This window comes from Homarus americanus, unplaced genomic scaffold (genome assembly GCF_018991925.1).
Source record: "Homarus americanus isolate GMGI-L3 unplaced genomic scaffold, GMGI_Hamer_2.0 scaffold47294, whole genome shotgun sequence".
Taxonomy (NCBI): Eukaryota; Metazoa; Arthropoda; class Malacostraca; order Decapoda; family Nephropidae; genus Homarus; species Homarus americanus.
In genome coordinates, this window is record NW_024745936.1 from 229,110 (window position 1) to 249,580 (window position 20,471).

General features: G+C 43.4%; 1 protein-coding gene across 1 annotated transcript in view; it reads left to right on the top strand.

Annotated features, from left to right (window-relative positions):
- LOC121878831 (facilitated trehalose transporter Tret1-2 homolog) overlaps positions 1 to 15,968 on the top strand; it is a 52,205-nt gene extending 36,237 nt beyond the window's left edge. The window contains exons 2-3 of the mRNA XM_042385245.1: positions 7,618 to 9,320; positions 13,535 to 15,968. Coding sequence (XP_042241179.1) covers positions 9,240 to 9,320; positions 13,535 to 14,902 — 1,449 coding nt within the window. The 5' untranslated portion in view covers positions 7,618 to 9,239 and the 3' untranslated portion in view covers positions 14,903 to 15,968. The remainder of the gene's footprint in view (positions 1 to 7,617; positions 9,321 to 13,534) is intronic.
- The last annotated feature ends 4,503 nt before the right edge of the window (positions 15,969 to 20,471 follow it).

Sequence of the window (20,471 nt, forward strand, 5' to 3'; positions counted from 1 at the left end):
AGGAGTGAGGTAAGGGGCTATCTGGGCTAAGGATGGGTAGGATTGGGGAGGAGAGGATGAGGAGGGGAGAGAGGAGAGGATGAGGGGGGGGGGGAGGAGAAGCAAGAGAAGGAGGAGGAGGAGACAGAGAAGAAGAGAAAGAGGTGAAGAATATACAGGTAGATAAAAAATCTATTGATATTCTTCCGTTTTCTAAATAAATAGGAGGTAAATAAAGGCTGCTATTTTAACGCTATTTTACAGTCAATAAACACAGGAGAACCCTAACTCATCTTTCGTTAACAATATTCAAAGACCAATCTCACTCTGGCACACCTTTCCCATGCAGGTATTATATCCCTAATTAGATCCTATTAAGCGACAGATTTCTCACTGTTTCGATTTAACGTCCAAAATCTGATTAAAATAAATCCTTACCAAACAATTTACTAAACCTGGATGTAAATGTAAATCAAAATAAACCCGAATATGTAACCCTGGTGTCTCACTGGGCGTTCGTACAACACCACCAAAACAAACGCTGAGGTGTGACGTGGATTGCTACACGAACGCTCACTGTATTGGCCGCCATGAAAGGACCCGGATATTTAGCGGCCGCCTCCGATTGGCCATTAAAGTTAGGCTGCCATTGTTACCAGAGCCGCGTGCCAGGGCTTCACCTCTCCATGCCACGCTCGCTCTCTTGTTAGTGACGAGGGTTTCTCTTCTCTCTCTTTCTCTCTTTATCATTATTCTCTCTCTCTCTCTCTCTCTCTCACCTGGACTGGAGCCCGGGATGCTGTACTACCTGGTGTTGGTGTGTGAATTAATGTGTCGCTTATTATTCTCATAACTCGACTTGGCAACACTGTTCATGGTTACGTCCATCTAGACTTGGCAATACTGACCGTCATCCAGAAGGCACCTAAAGACAATCCCCTTCCCTTCCCTTCCCTTCCCTTCCCTTCCCTTCCCTTCCCTTCCCTCTCCTCCCCTCCCCTCCCCTTGCCAATTCTCCCTTCCCTCCCCCATCCTTCCTTCCATTACCCATCCTCATCACCTCCCCAACCATCCTTCCCTCCCCTCCCCACCTCCCTCCCTCCCCTCCCCCTAACCCTTTGCATCTTTATGACGGAGGTGAGCTGTAATCAAACCTCTCTGGCTATTACGTAATGGCCCACAGGTATAATGGCGTCCGGTAAAGATCTTCATTCCCCTGTTGAACCACAGCAGGGGTGAGTAAGAAGAATAAGTAAGATGATTGTCTGCCACAGTGTCAGTCCAGCCACAGTGTCAGTCTCATGCAGTGTCAGTCTCAGCCACAGTGTCAGTCTGCCACAGTGTCAGTCTACCACAGTGTCAGTCTGCCACAGTGTCAGTCTACCACAGTGTCAGTCTGCCACAGTGTCAGTCTGCCACAGTGTCAGTCTACCACAGTGTCAGTCTACCACAGTGTCAGTCTACCACAGTGTCAGTCTACCACAGTGTCAGTCTACCACAGTGTCAGTCTACCACAGTGTCAGTCTACCACAGTGTCAGTCTGCCACAGTGTCAGTCTACCACAGTGTCAGTCTACCACAGTGTCAGTCTACCACAGTGTCAGTCTACCACAGTGTCAGTCTACCACAGTGTCAGTCTCCACTCTTAAAAGTTCGTAAGATAAAAAAATTTCCCTTATATAAAAACAAAATAAATCGCAGCTATAAATTATTGACATAAAGTTAAAAAAAAATCGTTCAATAAAATGGTTTCCAAATTACTCTGAGACTCGACCTTATCTTAACACGTTAATTAAGGATCAGTTTATGAGACAAATTTGGTCCACATAAACTTACTAACACAGAACCCAAGATGATTACTAGAGAGCCGCTCTGGATCGAAAAGGGACATTATCTTGTCTGTTGTTGCTCCTTCTCTTCCTCGTCGTCTTCATCTTCCCCCCTCTCCTCGTTTTTCTTCTTCTTCTACTCCTTCGTTTTTTTTCTCCTTTTTCATCTGCTACTTCACCTGCTATTGTTTCTATTTCTCATCGTTATCCTACTCGTCTTCTTCTTCCTCCTTCTACTCCTCCTCCTCTTCCTACTCCCCCTCTTCGTCCTACTCCTTCTCCTTTTCCTTCTACTCCTCCTCCTCCTCCTCCAACATCTTCTCCACCCCACCCCTACCGTCTAAGCTATTGTTACCAAACTCGTCTATCAAGCGGCCGACCTCTGACACACAGCCGTAACTGCTGGGTTAGCGGGAACTGATACGGAACGCTTTTAACAGATTAGAGACCGGGGTCCCGAGGTTGTCAGTGGCTCCTATATTGAATATCCTTCGTAAGTGACGACCTGGGGATGTCCCTAATGGAAGAATCCGATGTGCTTTTATCAGACTAGACAACCACGGGGGTGGGATGGGGTGGGGTAGGGTGGGGTAGGGTGGGGTGGGGATGGGTAGAATCTCATTGTAATGTTGATGTTGTCTTTATGCTTCAGTTTACATCAGCTAGTTAGATACATTTTTATATTTCTTACTTTTGAGGAAAATTTGACTTACTGGGCTACAGTCCCGGGTGTTCAGTGGGTTAAAATGGCGTCAAAATTACCTGGAGAATCTTAATACTTAATGCTCTTAGCCTAATTGACGCGAAAATTATACTGATACCTTACCTTACCTTACCTTACCTTACCTTACCTTACCTTACCTTACCTTACCTTACCTTACCTTACCTTACCTTACTACAGTTTAACCTACATGTACGTATATGTATGTAGGTATGTATATCCATGACTTTGTATTAATCATCTAACAGAAGGTATACATGTATATGTATAAACTCTTGTACACACCATATACATACGAATTCCGAGAACATTAAATTATAGTAAATAATATAAATCCTCTATCATTAGTACTTCCAGGAAACAATTACATTCCTTAATGACTAATAGTTGTTGTCTAGTTTATAGTGGTAATTAAGGCACGTGCTTAAAGACCTTAATTAATGAAGCACAGAAATGCGTGTTAATTATACCTGTAACCTCAGAGCCAATTAAGGTAAGTTGAGAATAATATTAGATATTTTTGTTTAGGATAAATTAAGTGTTCCTTACTGACAGACAGACAGAGATAGAGGGGGGAAGAAAAACAACAGAGATACAGTAGCACACACACACACACACACACACACACACACACACACACACACACACACACACACACACACACACACACGGCAAGACTGCTGGCGTGATCTTGCGAGTGACTCCACTTCCCCCACTGAGCACTGAGGTGGCAGACAATGTCTTTATCAAGCCACACAATGGTTCTCTTTCCCCCGCCGGACAAGTGTAAAGGAGGAGTAAAGAGGAGAGGGGGGGGAGGAGGGAAGGAGAGGGTGATATGAGAGGGAAAAATGAGAGGGGGAAGGAAGTAGCGGGTGAAGAGGTGAGTCACTTATATCTGTGTGTGTGTGTGTGTGTGTGTGTGTGTGTCTTTCTGTCTCTCTCTCACACACACACACACACACACACACTCACTACTACCATGCATGAGTTCTCAGATAACAGGTTTAGTGTCGTCGCTACACTGAACTTATTCTCTCGACCGCTCCTTAATTATCGCCAGGTCCTCACTTATGGGTTGGGGTAGGATTAAGTGGAGCAGGGGGAAGGAAGGGGTCTTTTGGGGAGGGGGGGAGGAGGAGGGGGAGGGGGGAGGGAGTATTCTAGGGCACCATTTCCTACCCAGCCTCTTCCTCCCCTTCCTAAATTTTCCTCCGTCTCTCTCTTTTTCCTTTTTCCTCCCTTTCCTCTCTTTCTCCTATACCTTTCCCTCCCATTCGTCCCTTGCCTCTCCCTACCCATCCCTCTCTTCCTATTCCTTTCCCTCTTCCTCTACTCTCTTTATCCCTTTCTACTTCTCTCTCTCGACCTTATCTCTCTCCCACCCACTCTACTCCGCTTCCTCTTTTGTCTCTCCTCTCATTAACCCTCCCTCTCTCATCTTCCGCTTCTCTCTCCCTCCTCTTTTACTTCCTCTCCCTCTCTTTCCCTTTCCCTCACTGTTCATCTTCACCCTTCATCCCCCTTCCCTCTTCCCCGCCTCTCTCTTCCACCTGTCTTTTACCCCCCTCTCCCCTTCTCCTTCCCCTCCCATCCCCCCTTGGGCTCGGCAGTGGCACTCAGGAATGCAATTAGTGCCAGGTTGGAGCAGTGCAACACCAGGCACTGACCGTCACTGTCCAGGTGGTGGGGGTTGAGAGCTGTTGGGGTAAAGAGGAGGAGGAGGGAGAGATGGAAGAGGAAGAATAGATTAGAGAAGGAGTAGAAGGGAGAGAAGGAAATGGAAAAATAAAGAGAAGTTAAAATAAAAAACTGAGATATTCTGTAAATCTGTTTTCATTATTTACAGTAAAAGTCTTCAACCATTGGTGGGTGTGAGGGAGTGAGGGAGGAAAGGTGTGAAGGAGTGAGGGAGGAAAGGTGTGAAGGAGTGAGGGAGGGAAGGTGTGAAGGAGTGAGGGAGGGAAGTGTGAAGGAGTGAGGGAGGGAAGGTGTGTGGGAGTGAGGGAGGGAAGTGTTGGGGAGTGATGGAGAAAGGAGTGATGGAGGGAACGTGGGAGCAACAACAGCAGGCCAGTCATTTACACGGAGATCCTTTTAAAAGATCCTTCAGTAGGAGTTGTCTAAGACCCGGGTTTTGTCCTCACTCCTACCTCCTGTGTCCTTCTCTCACCTGCTGCGACGAGAGAGGAGGGAGAAGCACAGGGGAGAAATGTAGAGAGATTTAGACTCATAAACATAAGAGAAAGAAAGAAAGTGAGAGATATTGAGAGAGAGAGAGAGAGAGAGACTGAGACTATGTACGTTTCCCCATGACTATGTGCGACTTCCCATGTACGTACGTGTCTTGCATGACTAAACTATACATGTACGTTTTATACCAAAGTTATATACACCTACCTAATGCAGTAAACTTATGTACGTATCTTCCATGGCTAACTTATGTACTTGTCCGTTTTTGGGCAAACTCACGGACAAACTTTACATACTAAACATATATGCGTACTTTTGTTTTTTTTAATTTCTAACTTCCCATCATTCATTCTTTTAGTAACAGGAAATTAATAATTCACTTGTGGTTTATTCACTTGTACCGTAACAACAACGACTGTACACACGCTGGAGTTTCCCGACGTATCAGAACCAATTTCAGCGAGTGGCGGGGAAAAAAAATTGACGTACGACGTAAATTGAAAACGACGTGAAAAATACGATTCCTCAAATAACCGAATAAACTTGTCTATTAAAAATTATATAGTGAATTTATGTACAGAAATATATATTAAGTGAAATAACTCACTTTAATTATAATGAACTAAATTATTATATCAATTGACATTAAAATAGAAATGTTGTATTGAAAATTAATTGACAAATATTAATGATTATAAAATTCACCCTAAAATATCATAAATGGAGTTTTGTATATATACCCAGGATGAACAGTGTCCACTGATATCATGAGGGAGAACTATTGTGTTGATGGAGGGGGAGAGTGTTTTATTCCCAGGACAGGTAGGGGGTGGGGGGGACGTAGATAACAATGTAAGGGGAGGGGATATGTGATGAAAGAGAGGAGGGATGTGGGAAGGGCATGGAAGGTTGTGGGGAGGGGAGAGAATTGTAGAGTAATATTGTAAATAATAATAATAATAATAATAATAATAATAATAATACCTGACAATTACAATAACAATAACAGTAGCAACAGCAACAACATTAACAATAACAAGAATAACAACAACCCAAATCCTTATTAACAACACGGAGAAGGGACAAGACATTTAGACATCCAGGTTGGCATATAAATGTCTAGTCTTTCGTGACGGTAGATAACCAATATGGCTGAGACATCTTCCTCATTAATTATGCAACGTAGAACAGGTCTAAGCCATCCTTGTACTCACTGGAAGGCCCTCTTGAGAGTCAGCTGGTGGTCTCATTGGCCAATAGGGTGCTCTGTCACGATAAAGAACTGTTCTCATTGGGGGATAAATCCAGGAGATGAGTGTACCAAGTTGTTATGAATGGGAGATGCCGGGACAATAACCAATCAATTCCAGGGGGAAGGGGTGACGTCACATGGGTTCCAGGAACCTGATTGGCCGGCCATGAGGTATTGTATCGAGCCCCCGATTGGCTTTTGTGTAAGTCTTTAATTATTGATAATTTTTTACAAATTCACACACACACACACACACACACACACACACACACAGGCTAAAAAATCACATAAAATGGACACTAATCCCCAGACATCACGTGACTAAATCCAGATTATATTTACATCACAGATAATCCAGATAATGACATCATCGATTAAGTCACAAGAAGCACGTATTAAAATGTCCCTCTGTAATCCTCTGAAATATTCCTATTTTTAAAATATTATCACATAAACTTATTTTTGTACTATAATAACAAACATACGAGAATAACAAATACAATTTACTTAACAACAACAAAATATATATAAAATCTTCCTAAATAAACAAAGAAAAATATAAATTACATAAAACTCATAAAATATAAAATAGGAAACTAGATAGATAGATATTTACACAACCATTGGCAAGGCTTAACAAAAAAATGCCTCAGTAAACCGGTATAGCAAAATTAAATATACTTACTGAATCACTGAGTCCGGAATCCCGTCCTTCCGTGCCACCAGGACTGGCATGTGAGCCTAACCCGCTGCAGGACATTAGACCTTGAGGTACTCTGGCATAAGGGTGATGTAGGTCCTCACTTTGGTTACTGTGGGATAGCTCTTTCTTGATATAGTACGGGAGATGATGTGATTCGTTAGGACACATCTTCCTTCCTACAGGGTTGATGCTGCTTACGCCCGCATCCTCTCATTTTGGGGGATATTTAGCATATGTTCCGTAATGTATGTCTGTCTGCGAGTCTCTGGTGTATCGATCAATGTATATTATCCATTGATTTATGTATATTTCTGTGTATTAATCTACATACATTTACATCCTTCATTCCTTGTGTATTTATGTATGAATACCGTATCATTATTGTATTGTATATTTGGGTTGAAATTTAAGTCTCCACATTAATAGCATTTCTCTATGTCTCTGTGTATGTTTTAGTATGGGTTATATTCCTCGACTATACAACTGTGGTATATGATTTAATATATATATTCTATACAGGATCTCTATTACATAACCGTGTGTTATTGTGCTCTAGTTACGTGCTATAAAAGCCATCTATTTAAACGTGTTATTATTATCAAGAGAGAGAGGATCATTGTTATCCTCATGCTCAAAAAATGACACAAGGAAATTACTTCGTTTCCCCACACTGTCTTCTTCTGTCCCACCATACTGCCTCTACCACCACTACTACCACCATTACTACTACCACTACTACTACTACTATCACTACTGCTATCACCACGAACTACCACCATACTGCATCTCCCAATATCACTACTACCACCTTACCACTACTACTAACACTACAACAACCCCCACTACAATAATAATAATAATAATAATAATAATAATAATAATAATAATAATAATAGTAACTTTGATAATGATGCTAATTTTCACCCTCTTCTCCCTCACAGATCACCAGACGACCAACTCACCTGTCTGTCGACTTCTTAACGCCCGAACCAGCTGGCTGACTTAGAAGGTCGCCAGTTGAGCCACCTGGGGAGCTCTGCCATCTGTAGCAGACTCCCACAAGCTTTGAGCCACTATCCTGCTACTTAGAAATCAACTGCTACTACCGGTGCTACATAAGAAACAAACTGAACTTTCTTGTCATTGGTTCACCCCCTTATAGGTCCCTGTGAATCTCCAGAGATACCTGTGAGTCTCCAGAGATACCTGTGAGTCTCCAAAGATACCTGTGAGTCTCCAGAGATACCTGTGAGTTTCCAGAGTTACCTGTGAGTCTCTAGAGATACCTGTGAGTCTCCAGAGATACCTGTCAGTCTCCAGAGATATCTGTGAGTCTCCAGAGATATCTGTGAGTCTCCAGAGATACCTGTGAGTTTCCAGAGTTACCTGTGAGTCTCTAGAGATACCTGTGAGTCTCCAGAGATACCTGTCAGTCTCCAGAGATATCTGTGAGTCTCCAGAGATATCTGTGAGTCTCCAGAGTTACCTGTGAGTCTCCAGAGATACCTGTGAGTCTCCAGAGTTACCTGTGAGTCTCCAGAGATACCTGTGAGTCTCCAGAGATACCTGTGAGTCTCCAGAGATACCTGTGAGTCTCCAGAGTTACCTGTGAGTCTCCAGAGTTACCTGTGAGTCTCCAGAGATACCTGTGAGTCTCCAGAGATACCTGTGAGTCTCCAGAGTTGCCTGTGAGTCTCCAGTGTTACCTGAATAGCACAGTAGCTCGGCACCACCGAACAAACAAACGAACTGTAAGACTTGTGTCCATCAAACTGCAATGTCTGACTTTGATATCGACAGAGTGAATGGAAACGCGACCCGGAGTAAACATAGCGTTGCTCTCACCGTGTAACGCTGATAGTTTACACGAGCCGTCGGCCCTGTTTCCCCCGTAGCTCTGAAATTCCAAGGAAAACGAGAGAGATTGAAGCAAGTGTTTCATCGTCTCACTCAGCGTAAACTCAGAAATCCCACATTTAACCCAAAAGACTTGTGGTCACTTATCACCGTGACGATCACTCCTGTACAGTACAGCACAACAGTGTCTGCTCGAGGACTAACACGAGCTGAACGGGCTCGAGTCCCTTCTCAGCCTTGCCGTGTCACTTGTACGTGAATGAAACACTGACCGTCGTACGGGTCCCTCCCACCCCAGCCGTACGTGTCCCCATCCGTACGTGTCCCCAGCCGTACGAATCCCCCAGCTGTACGTGCCCCAAAGCCGTACGTGTGCTCTGTATGCGCGTCGAACTCCACCACAACACCTCCATTCGTCTTCAGGCCAGGCAGAGCGACGCCAATCGTTCTGACGCGCCTCTAAACACCGGGAATCACGCCCAGTCTAGCCAGATACCCCCTGGAGGCCAATGTCACCTACCAGACGGCCTCCCAAGTCACCTACCACCCAGTGCAGGTGACCCCACCTGCACGCGCCACCTACCACCCAACGCAGGTGATCAGGTCGGCCAGGTCCCCACACTACCTTGATCAGCAGGTGAACTCCGCCACCCCCCACGCCTATCAGGACTCGGAGCTACAAGCGACCACCTCCACCACCAGCGAGATGAGTCGTAAGCCTAGCAAGAGGTCCGCAGCGGCCAAGTTTGTGTACGTCACACCCCCGGCGCCTCAGCACTGTACACAGGTGAGTCACACACACACACACACAATACTTAGAGTTGTTTTGATAAATATCCAAATAATTTTATCTATTAATTTCTCTCCAATTTTATTCATTCACTCACTAAATAAATAAATTATATATTAATTCAATAATATATCCACTATATATCATGTGCTCCGTAATTTATAATTTCACACTGTATATGTTTGATATTATCAATCATATTCAAGTATTACATATAAGTAGTAGTGGTGGTAGTCGTGGGGGTAGTAATGGTGGTAGTCGTGGGGGTAGTAATGGTGGTAGTAGTGATTATAGTGGTGGGAGATGTAATTATGGTAGAAGTCGTGATGGTAGTCGTGATAACAGTGGTGGTAGTAATAAGTGGTAGAGTTAACGGTGCTGATAGTGGTGGTAGTAGTAATGGTGGTAGTAGTGATGGTGGTAGATGTAGTGATAGCAGTAGTGGCATAGCAATAAAGTGGAAGAGCCGTCAGTGGAATTCTATCAAAGGTCAACATCAGAATCACGTCCACACCCAGACTGTACCTTGTGTCTAAATATATAAGCGAATATATAAAAAAACATTAAGTTAAACGCTCCTATAAGACAATATATAACTCCAAAGAATTTAATCATAAGAAAATTCCTTTGAGATTTAACTTGTTATAACTAATTATAAAGTCGGCTATAATTATGGTAATGAAGTCAATATGAAACCTTTGGAAACAATATTGTGATTATTATGATTATTGTGATTATTTTTTGCTTATTGTCAAGCTGATGTTAATATTTTTATAGTTGTTTTCATTCTGTGTTATTATTATTATAGTGATGATGATTATAATAATAAACAATAATAATAACAATAATAATAATAATAATAATAATAATAATAACAATAATAATAATAATAATAATAACAATAATAATAATAATAATAATAATAATACTAATACTAATACTAATAATAATATTAATAATAATAACAATAACAATAAACAATAATAAAAACAATAATAATATTAACAATAAGAATAACAATAAATAACAATAGTACTAATAATAATAATAAATAATAAAACGGTGCTATTAAGAACATGGAGTAAATAACCAGAGTAAATGAAATGTGGCGGGAGATATCCGCAGAGTTTCACAGGCAGCCGCCACCTACCCAGTAGCATGAAACTACTTAGGTTACGGTAAACATGCCTCGTTCATTCCTCCCAGAACTACTTAATATGTATTTTATGGTCCTCATCATATAATATATTCATTAAATATATATTACAAACTGTCTTAAGAGCTCTAAAGGTGAAATATTTAATGTTTACGAGCGGAAAATAATTGCACCGTACCTCTCTCTCTCTCTCTCTCTTTCTCTTCACACAAGCTAGATATACTAAGTAAATATATTCCCAATAAAATAACATACAAAGCTTTACATCCGTTCACCAATGGGGCTCATATATACGTCATTATTTCGTCCACAAAATAATTTATTATGAAAATATTTGTCGCATCAAGAGAAAGTGAGTACAGATCTGGGTCCAGCTGTGAATTTATTCCTACTAGAGGGCCGGATATGCCGCAGCTTACGTACAATATAACCGGCTTTCGGGGCGGACAAGGCTCATTTTGGTCCTATTCTACATGTTCAGTGAGCCGAAGGGTGAGGTTTAGAATATAAACTGTATTTAATTTGGTTAGGTTAGGGTGGGTTTGTTTATATACAGTATGTATCAGAGAAGCGACGTACATCAAAGCCACGTTTTTTTGGATTAGTCAGATATTGAAGCCGGTAGTAAGGTCAGTAACCCGGATAGAATATCAACATAACACGGGCGCGACAAGACTTAAAGTTTGCCTCACGATGCAGATTCTCACTGCGGCAACTTTGGGGTGCGGAATGAACCTATTGGAGAGGGGAGAAGGAGGTAAGGGGAGAGAAGAGAGGGAGAAAGGAATAATATGGGGGAAAGGGATAAGAAGAGTAGGGAAGGGGTTGGGGAAGAGATGGTAAGGAGGAAGGGGAAAAATGGATGACAGGAAGTGGAGGGAGGAACACAGGAAAGGAGAAATGGGAAAAGTTTTGACACGGGAAGGAAAGAGAGAGAACACGAGAAAGAGGAAGGATTGGTAAGAGGAAGGGAAGAGGAGAGATAGGGGGAAGAGAGGGAGAGAGGGAAGGAGGGAGGGGGAGGGCACTGAGGCCTATCTGGCACAGTTATTATAAGTCTGGCGCGGGAATAGAATTTAATTCATGAAGTTCCGGAGCCGGGTGGAGGAAGTGGAAGGAGGGGGAGGTAAGGAGGGGGGTGAGGGGGGAGGGGGAGGGAAGGAGGAACGGGGATAGAGATGAGGAAAATGGATTGGAAGTGGACGAATAAATTATTTGTAAACTTAATTTAATATGTATCTTCCTGTGATCCACCGCCACTTGGTTAGGTTAGGTTAGGTTAGGGATTTCAGAGATCAATAATACCCGGATCTGGAACTTAATCTAACCTAACCTGAAGAAGGAAGGAGGAAAGGTGTGGAAGGGAGACGGATGAGGGAGGAAGGAGGAATGAGGAAAAAGGACGGAAAAAAGAGGAGGGAGGAGGAAGGTAGATGGAAGAAGGAAGAGGGAGGAAGAAGTAGGAAGGATGAGGGAGGAGGCAGGAAGGAGGAAAAAGAACGGAAAAAGGAGGAGGGAGGAGCAAGGTAGATGGAAGAAGGAAGAGGGGGGAAGGAGGAGGAAGCCCATCAGAGCCATGAGGCAGTAAACTGTGGCAGGATAATAAAGTCTTTATTACACGACCTACACCTTCTCTCCCTCCCTCCCTCCCTCCCTCCCTTCTTTCTTCCCTCATTCACTTCCTTCCTTCGCTCCCTCATTTACTTCCACCACCCTTTCCTCATTTACTTCCCTCCCACCCCCTCTTTCTTCCCTCCATCCTTCCTTCCCTGTCTTCGTCCCTTCTAATCAACCCCTAACCTAACCTAACCCCCAATAATTTTGCAATATTCTCCATCATTCCATCTCACAATCCTTCCTATTCCAATTCCTCATTCCTATCCACATCTTTTCTCATCCTATTATTTATCCCCTATTCCCCCAAGCTCTCTCTCTCCCTATTTCACTCTAATCTCTCTCACTTATCATTCATTATCTATCCCTCTCTTACCTCCATCATCTCTACCAATTATCCTCTCAATTATTCGTTATGTGTTTTTTTTATATCTTCTCTTATCCCTCGTATTAATGTAAGCCGACTCGAATTACGGCTAACTAACCAATCACGTGTCTCTCAGCACCGATATAAAGCCGATGAACTACCAAACTGTTTCTATTCACTGGGAGAACGATGGTCTTTTTAGCGTGGTTAATTACCGGTGTATACAGGTAAGCCTCAGATGAGCTGCTTGTTCAGTGACTCTTGTGGTCGGGGAGTTGCTGAAAAGTGGAATACGTGCGTGGGACTGAACCTAACTGAACTAAATCTGTGTTAATTGAGCTTGACATGACCTTACCTAACCTAAGCTGGCCTTGACCTAACAGAAACTGACCTAAACTAACCTAATCTTGACCTGACCTAACCTGGTCTGACCTAATCTGGCCTTGACCTCACAGAATGGGAGGTCAAGGCCAGATGGGAGGGAAAATGGGGAAGGGAAAGAGGGAGGGGAGGAGATGGGGGAGGGGAGGGGAAAGGTTATGGGAAGGAAGGAAAAGGGAAGGGGAGAAGAGGCAGAAAAGGGAAACATGGGAAGTAGGAAGGGAAAAAAGGAAAGGGAAAGTGGATGGGAGGGAAAAGGGGGAAGGGTGGGAGTGGGAAGGGAGTAGGGGTAATAGAGGAGAAGAGCTTAATCCAATGATAAAAATCTCGCCTTGTAAATTCTATAAAAGGGGAGAAGGAGGGAGGGGTCGAGACAGGTCAGCTCGAGTCTTTGTGTGAGTCTTTCCTCCCGCTGGGAAAACAAACAAGAGGTGGTCGTGAAGATTGTCATTTTCCTTTGTAGTTTAAATCGACGACAAGATAAAAGTTGCCGTTATGTTTTTTCACGTGTTGTAACTTTATAAAAGACATGATTTTCTGCCACCATGATATAATAAGTTGTAGAGAGAGAGAGAGAGAGGGTGTGTGTGTGAGAGAGAGAAAGGGAGATCATGTGTGAGTGAGATAATGTGTTATTTAAATACTGCACCACGCTTGTCCATCATATAGTTTCATTGTTGTCTTGTGTTGCAGGTGCTGGCCACTCTGGTTGTGTCGCTGGGGCCTCTGTGTGCCGGGCTGGGTAAGGGCTACTCCTCCCCCGCCCTCGCCTCCATGGCCATGTTGTCAGCCCAGGGTCACCACTTCTCCATCAGTGAGGACCAGGGCTCGTGGATCGCCTCACTGTCACTCCTCGGCGCCTTCTTCGGAGCTGTTCCGGGCGGTATGGCCATCAAGTTTGGGAGGAAGCGGGTACTTTGTGGTGTGGCGATACCCTTCGCCCTGTCGTGGCTGATGACGGTGGTGGCGTGGAACGTCAACATGCTGTATGTTGCAGCACTGATGGGTGGTGTCTGCTCCGCCGTCATCGCCGTCGTCACGCCCGTCTACATCAGCGAGATCGCTCACCCCGAGATCCGGGGCTGCTTGTGTGCCTTAGCCAAGATGAGCAGCAACATTGGGATGCTGCTCTCCTATCTTTTAGGCGCTTTCCTCAACTGGCGGGAACTAGCCACAGTCACAGCAGTGGCGCCCGTCTGCCTATTCCTCGCCGCACTCTTCATCCCAGAAACGCCCAGCTTCCTGCTGTATCGAGGTCGGGACACTGAGGCGGCTAACGCGCTGCGCTGGCTGCGTGGGTCAGAAACGGACGTGGCGCGAGAGTTGACTACCATGAAGGCCAACATCGCCACTCTGCGCCGCGACACAGATTCCTGCCCGCAGCGTACACCGCCCCGTGAGCTCCTCCGTCCGCTCTTCATCACCTGCGGCCTCATGGTCTTCCAGAAGTTCAGCGGCGCCAACGCCTTCAACTTCTATGCAGTGCCCATATTGGCCAAGACTTTTGTCGGCCTGAACCCTTATCGCGCAGCAGTCGTGGTAGCCTTCGTGCAAATCTGTGCTGGGATGGCGTCCTCGGCACTGATCGACACTGTTGGGCGTCGGCCGCTGCTCGTCTTCAGTAACATGCTCATGTCCGCGGCACTGGCAGCCTTTGGAGGCTACATGTACCTGAAGGGTCTTGACCAGAACGAGAACATGCTCGCCAGACAGAAGTGGCGGGACTCAGACTGGGTTCCGCTCTTCTGTATACTCGTCATCGAGATCGCCTTCGCCCTCGGTGTCTCGCCCATCAGCTGGCTCTATATCGGCGAACTATTCCCACTGAAACACCGAGGCCTTGGGTCTGTGGCAGCGTCTGTGAGCTACGCCTGCTCCTTCGTGAGCGTGAAGACCTTCGTGGATCTTGAGTTCTTGCTCGGTCTATATGGAGCATTCTGGCTGTACTCCAGCGTCGCAGCTCTTGCACTTATCTTCACGCTCATATTTGTGCCTGAGACCAAAGGTAAGAGCTTACAGGAGATGCAGACAGTCGATCTACAGAAGGAGACGCTCATATAGCAGCCAGCCCGCCCACTAGCGCCCCTGCGACCACCCACCGTCCACTGGGAGATGCCTCCTGGACAGCGCCCCTACAGAGAGATCCTCCTGTAGGTGCTGCTGTGGGAGCCCAGAGCCCCGGACCCGCGGCGCCGCCCCCGTCTTCCCGCTACTGGTGGTCCTCCACCCAACTTGCGGCGCCGCAGTGGCCCGGGAGCCGCCAAGGCCGCAGCCACGCTAGAGGGCGGTCCTGCCCACCTTGTGATAACCCACGCCCGTGCTGTCTTATTATTCCCTCACAAGAGTATTACTTTTGTCGTCATCTTGGTGAATAAAATGTGGCGCGAATGGACTCACGTGCCCGAGGACATGTTACAGGACATTACTCAGCAGTGACTCATGAATAGGTTCAAAAACTCTTTTTCCGCCATGTATTTTTCATCTTTCTTTCGGAAAAGGCTTTGATATATTGTTAAATAACTTCTTGAGTCTTTCTGTGATGCGAGGCAACTTAAGCTTCCTCTCACTCCATGAAAAGATAAACTCAAGGAGGCGAAGCTGTCTTGGGGATGTAAGCATGCACGTGATAAAGAGCCTTATATATATTATATATCCATAGATAGTTACATGATCAGGGTTAATCGAGTTTCATCTTTTTACATGTAAACAAGATTTTCAGTTTCAATCAACATTGTTGCTGAATCTAGTCATTACTGATGTCTCTATGGACTTATCTCGTTCTCAGTCGCTTCCTTTACACTCTTTAAACTTTTCTGGAAGAGAATTAAAGACTGAGATATTAGTTACTACGTTAGGAATTTGCATCACTCTTGTAATTAATCCATATAGACTTTAAGGGTAGATCAGGTAATAAATGATTAAAAGCTAGACTCATACATTATCTCCAGACAGATGCTAATCCATTTCTAGTTCAAAGTTAGTTTACAGGCAGTGACTAATCTGTTTCCAGCTTTAAAAAGAGTTAGTGCAGAATATTACAAAAACCAGACGTAGTGTTTCAGTTAGTTCAGAGAATTGAACAACCTAAATAAACTTGTCTTGTAAATTGCAGTTTTGTAAAGACTCAGATGCAGCTTTTAACTCTCCTCTCATCCACCGCCCCCCCCCCCCCACTCGCCCCACTCGTTCACACAACACTTCCTTCCTCGTTGTCACTATAAAAATCACTATATTTTTACGAGGATATTCTCAATCACTGATTCTCACTCTACAGAACAAGCCTTGGTAACGACTTAACTGTCTTGGCCCTTAATTCTGAAATGGAATAACCTCAGAGTGTCTCCTTGTGGGTAACTTCTTTTGTAAAATTGGATGGCCATGTATCTCAGGTCTTGATGGCCATGTATCTCAGGTCTTGATGGCCATGTATCCCCCAAGGCTCAGGAGAACGTAGCACCTCCCTTGCATTACGTCTTCCAGAAACTTTAAGTAAAAAGATAATTTCCCTTCCCAGAATTTTTGACTGCCAAGAATCGCTCCAGAACTTTAATTTCCAGGATGTTCTTGGTCTCTTTGTCTCCCTAACTAGGAAAACCAAAATATTCAATATAAATAAGAAAATATTCTCCTTGCCAATTACAGTAGTTTTATTAATTACATAAGGCTGTATTTTCTGCCCCCTGTATCTTCATTGTTTGTTTACATTTTGGTTATTCATTTGTTTTGAAAGTCATCATTGAATGACTTAATAACTTCCTGTGTTAAGGGATAATTGTGCATATCTATTTGAAGAAGATGCAGTTTGATATAATTTCAGAATTAAGGGTTAATAGTAACACACACACACACACACACACACACACACACACACACACACACACACACATTAATACAACATCCAAATCATACACACATACATACCTACAATACACACTCTCTCCCGTATAATACCGGCAACAGAGATTATGTTTTTAATTCGTTATCCAGTGTATGTTAGCAATACTAATATATAAATAACACCAGAAGGTTACTCAGTGTGCAGCAGTAGGCGCCATTAAGATTTACCACAACATTTTGTACAGGTGTGAACTAATATAAACAACTGATGGTAAATTACACAGGTAAACTATTGATAATATTAATATTTTTTTCTCTCTCTTCCCAATCACTGCTGCTGTCCATAAGTTGGGCTGAGTTTTATAATTACTTAAAATTAAGGATAAAGCAGAAAACACATTAATTCTCAGTAATCAGGGGTTTTCTTCTCCCGTGGACAAGTGTCGCCATTTTCCATTCCTTTCTTTCATCTGCCTCACTGCCGGAAGTGACGTCATCAAGGCTTATGAGTGTAAGTGGAATGTAGAAAAAGAAAATAATGATCCAAATGGGAGAATATAATATCACCTTTATGTGTTAGTGTACATTGAAGGTGTAAAGACTCTGTGTCGTACTGGAGGAGCTGTTCTTTGTATAAAAACCCCAGTAACTTGTATGTACATCAGTATATATATATATAACTGCTCCCTCACTCTGAACACTTCTGTACATGCAGGGAAGCTTTGTATTTTGATAAAGAATAGTACAATTTGTGTTTCCTTGAGGCTTTAGCTGCCGTGGGATCGATTGACAGATTTTTTGCTGTAGAATGACTGCTGTTGCGAGTTAGATACTACAACAGCTTTTGGTTTTTTCTGGACAGCATTTGCATGTTAGTAATCTTTATACTGCTGGACTTGAGTCAGAGATAACTTACATAGGTGTGTGTGTGTGTGTGTGTGTGTGTGTGTGTGTGTGTGTGTGTGTGTGTGTGTGTGTGTGTGTGTGTGTGTGTGTGTGTGTGTACCAGAATAATATTACTGTACATGTGTGCAGGCCTGTACGACACACTAGCGTACATAAGTAACATGTGTACCGGCTTTCGTACCGATAATACATGTCTTAGGTACCAATGGTGTGTTTTACCCCACTTCACATTAGTTATTTCTTAGCCAGAGAGAAGAGAACCGTCGCTCATTTTTAAGACATTGCTCTCGATACCAGACATAACCCAGAACTGGTAATATACGTAAGATTTTAGACGCACAAGTCATGAGCCAGGATGTGTGGCTATGTCCTCCCCTCCCCGTGCACACGACACAAGGCCACACAGCTAATGGCTCGAGTCAGATCCAAAATCCTGATGGTCTAGAGGGCATTCAAAGCCTCTATCCTGCATAATGAAGATAATCAACTCCTCTATACCAAACAGTACAAGTATTCCGATGTTACTAGTGTCAAATACCACAACAGGAAGGTCGATGTAGCAGGATTGGACTCTTGCTAAAGCTATTACATGTGCTTACCGTTTTAGCATATGATACAACCCTGGGATTAAATCTAACATTCCGCTGTGATGACGTGAATTGGATCCTCAATCTCGTGTTATTTTGAGAATTGGAAATCCAATTCCATGTTGTATAAAGACCTCGTTCTTCTACTTCATGCGGAATACAGTATTAATTGTGTTGTTTTAGACTGTATAAAGTATTCAGTAGTCTATTCTAACTGGCAAAGAGAATTCGATCTTATATCTCCTATGATACTAAGTAAACGAGTCGGAAATACTCATAGTAAAAGCAATTCGATATTCTTTCTCATTTTAAATTGTTCTCAAGCGATAGAGAAATATATATGGAATTAAATTGCGTGTCTAATATAACTCGGATAGTTAACTCCTTTATCTCCCAGAGTATAAGGAGAAGAAGTCATCAGATGCTCTATTCAATAAGACATAGAGCATCAGATCCCTATTTCCTGTACCACCACTGCCTGGACAGAACCTCCCCCAGAAGCTGTGTCGCCTTCAGGAAACTTTAGTCCAGTTCCTCTCTCGTGTTCCAGCCCGGCGAGTCCTGTGGTATGGCGTGCCCCCTCACCACTGCCGGCCCTCTTGTTGACACTTGTGAGGCTGCCCTACACCTCGCCAACTGCCACATGTAAAACATTCTATTTTCAAAGTATTTCTTAAGTGAATCATATCACTTAACACTGGTCAGACCTCATGTATATATTTTTCTCAATAAGGAATGTAATTTTAAGTGATTGTTGCACTTAATTAAGGGGTTTATTATGTAGTTAAGGGTTAATTTAAGTGTAAGTTGCACTCAAATAGGGATGTTAAGTATACCTGGCGGTACTCAAGTGAAGACCTGAACTCATATGTGCAAAGTCATTGAACAACAACACCCATATTTTTATTTTTGTATTAAAATCTGGGTATAGCTTTTCGATAACTTACATATATCAAACAGAATATAACTCAACATATCTAAAAATTTATCCCGATTTTATTCATCGAAAAGTTATAAATAAAACAAATATCTATTCATCTGACGAGTCATAGTGTGTATTGTCATGGTGATCACGCTGGAGGTGTTAATGGGCTGAAGCCTCTCAAGTCTCACCAACACTGCCTCGACCCTCACCTTAGCTCAGATATGAGAGAGGACCAACACTGCACGGGCGAGGAGGACAAACTCTTTACCACAGTATCTTGGTTCGAATCTTTTTTTTTTTCCATTTCATCTAGAGCAGGATCAAAGTCTTCATGTACACAAAATACTAAATATAGATGGGGGTCGTTGGACTAGCTGATTCGCTGCTTCGAGTATAAGGGTTCGGTCAGTGTGAGGATTCGATTTCTTTTACTGGTTCGTTATCTCACTGAAATGAGACAATGAATCTTTTATTTTTTCCTCATAACCGGATCTTCGAATACCTTATATCAAAACTAAAATTAATGTGAAAATAAAAATCTACAGAAAGTTCCCATATCCAGTAAAATAATAACCTGACATAACAATTGATGGTTCGTAAAGTAAACAACAAAGACAAAAGTCATACTACGATTTGAAATTTTTAACTACGCAAAATTTATCTAAAAAACGCTAAGTAATATTAAAGTCTAAGCACAATACTACAAATACGAATAAAAATTAAAACAAACTGACATTGAATCATTAAAACCAGTCCACCATTTAGACTTTACCTGTTGCCAGCCCTCCCGAGTGATCAGCTGTTAATTGATCAGCTGTTTGAGCGGATCAGCTGTTTGATCGACCCCCCCCCATAGCTTATCAGAGACCACCATAGGCATCGTCTGCTCCAGGAGAGTTGGACGCCGTGTGTTGCTAATAGGTCACCCGCCCTCTGCCTAGGTGTACATGACCTGTGTCTTACTGGTGACCCCCCATACTTGTCCTCCATCCCTCCCTACATCCCTCCCTCCCTTCCTCCCTCTTCTTGATCCTCTCTCCCACCCTCTATCTATTTTCTCTCTTCTCCTTCCTTCCTCCCTCCCTATCCCTCTCCATACATCTCTCCCTTTTGTTGTGTGTTTACCACCACATCAAGATTATATCAACAACATCTAATTTCACCACCACCACCATCACACCACTACCAACACCATAACCATAACCACCACAAACACATCACATACACCAATAACTCACATCCCTCCTCCTCCCCTCCCCTACCCCTTCCCTCCCTCCCTCCCCACTATAAACACCATACATCCCTCCAAAACAAAGAATTCTCTGAGGTTCCACATGAAAAAATTCCAACCTTCACTTTTTGGAGGCTCTCCCTC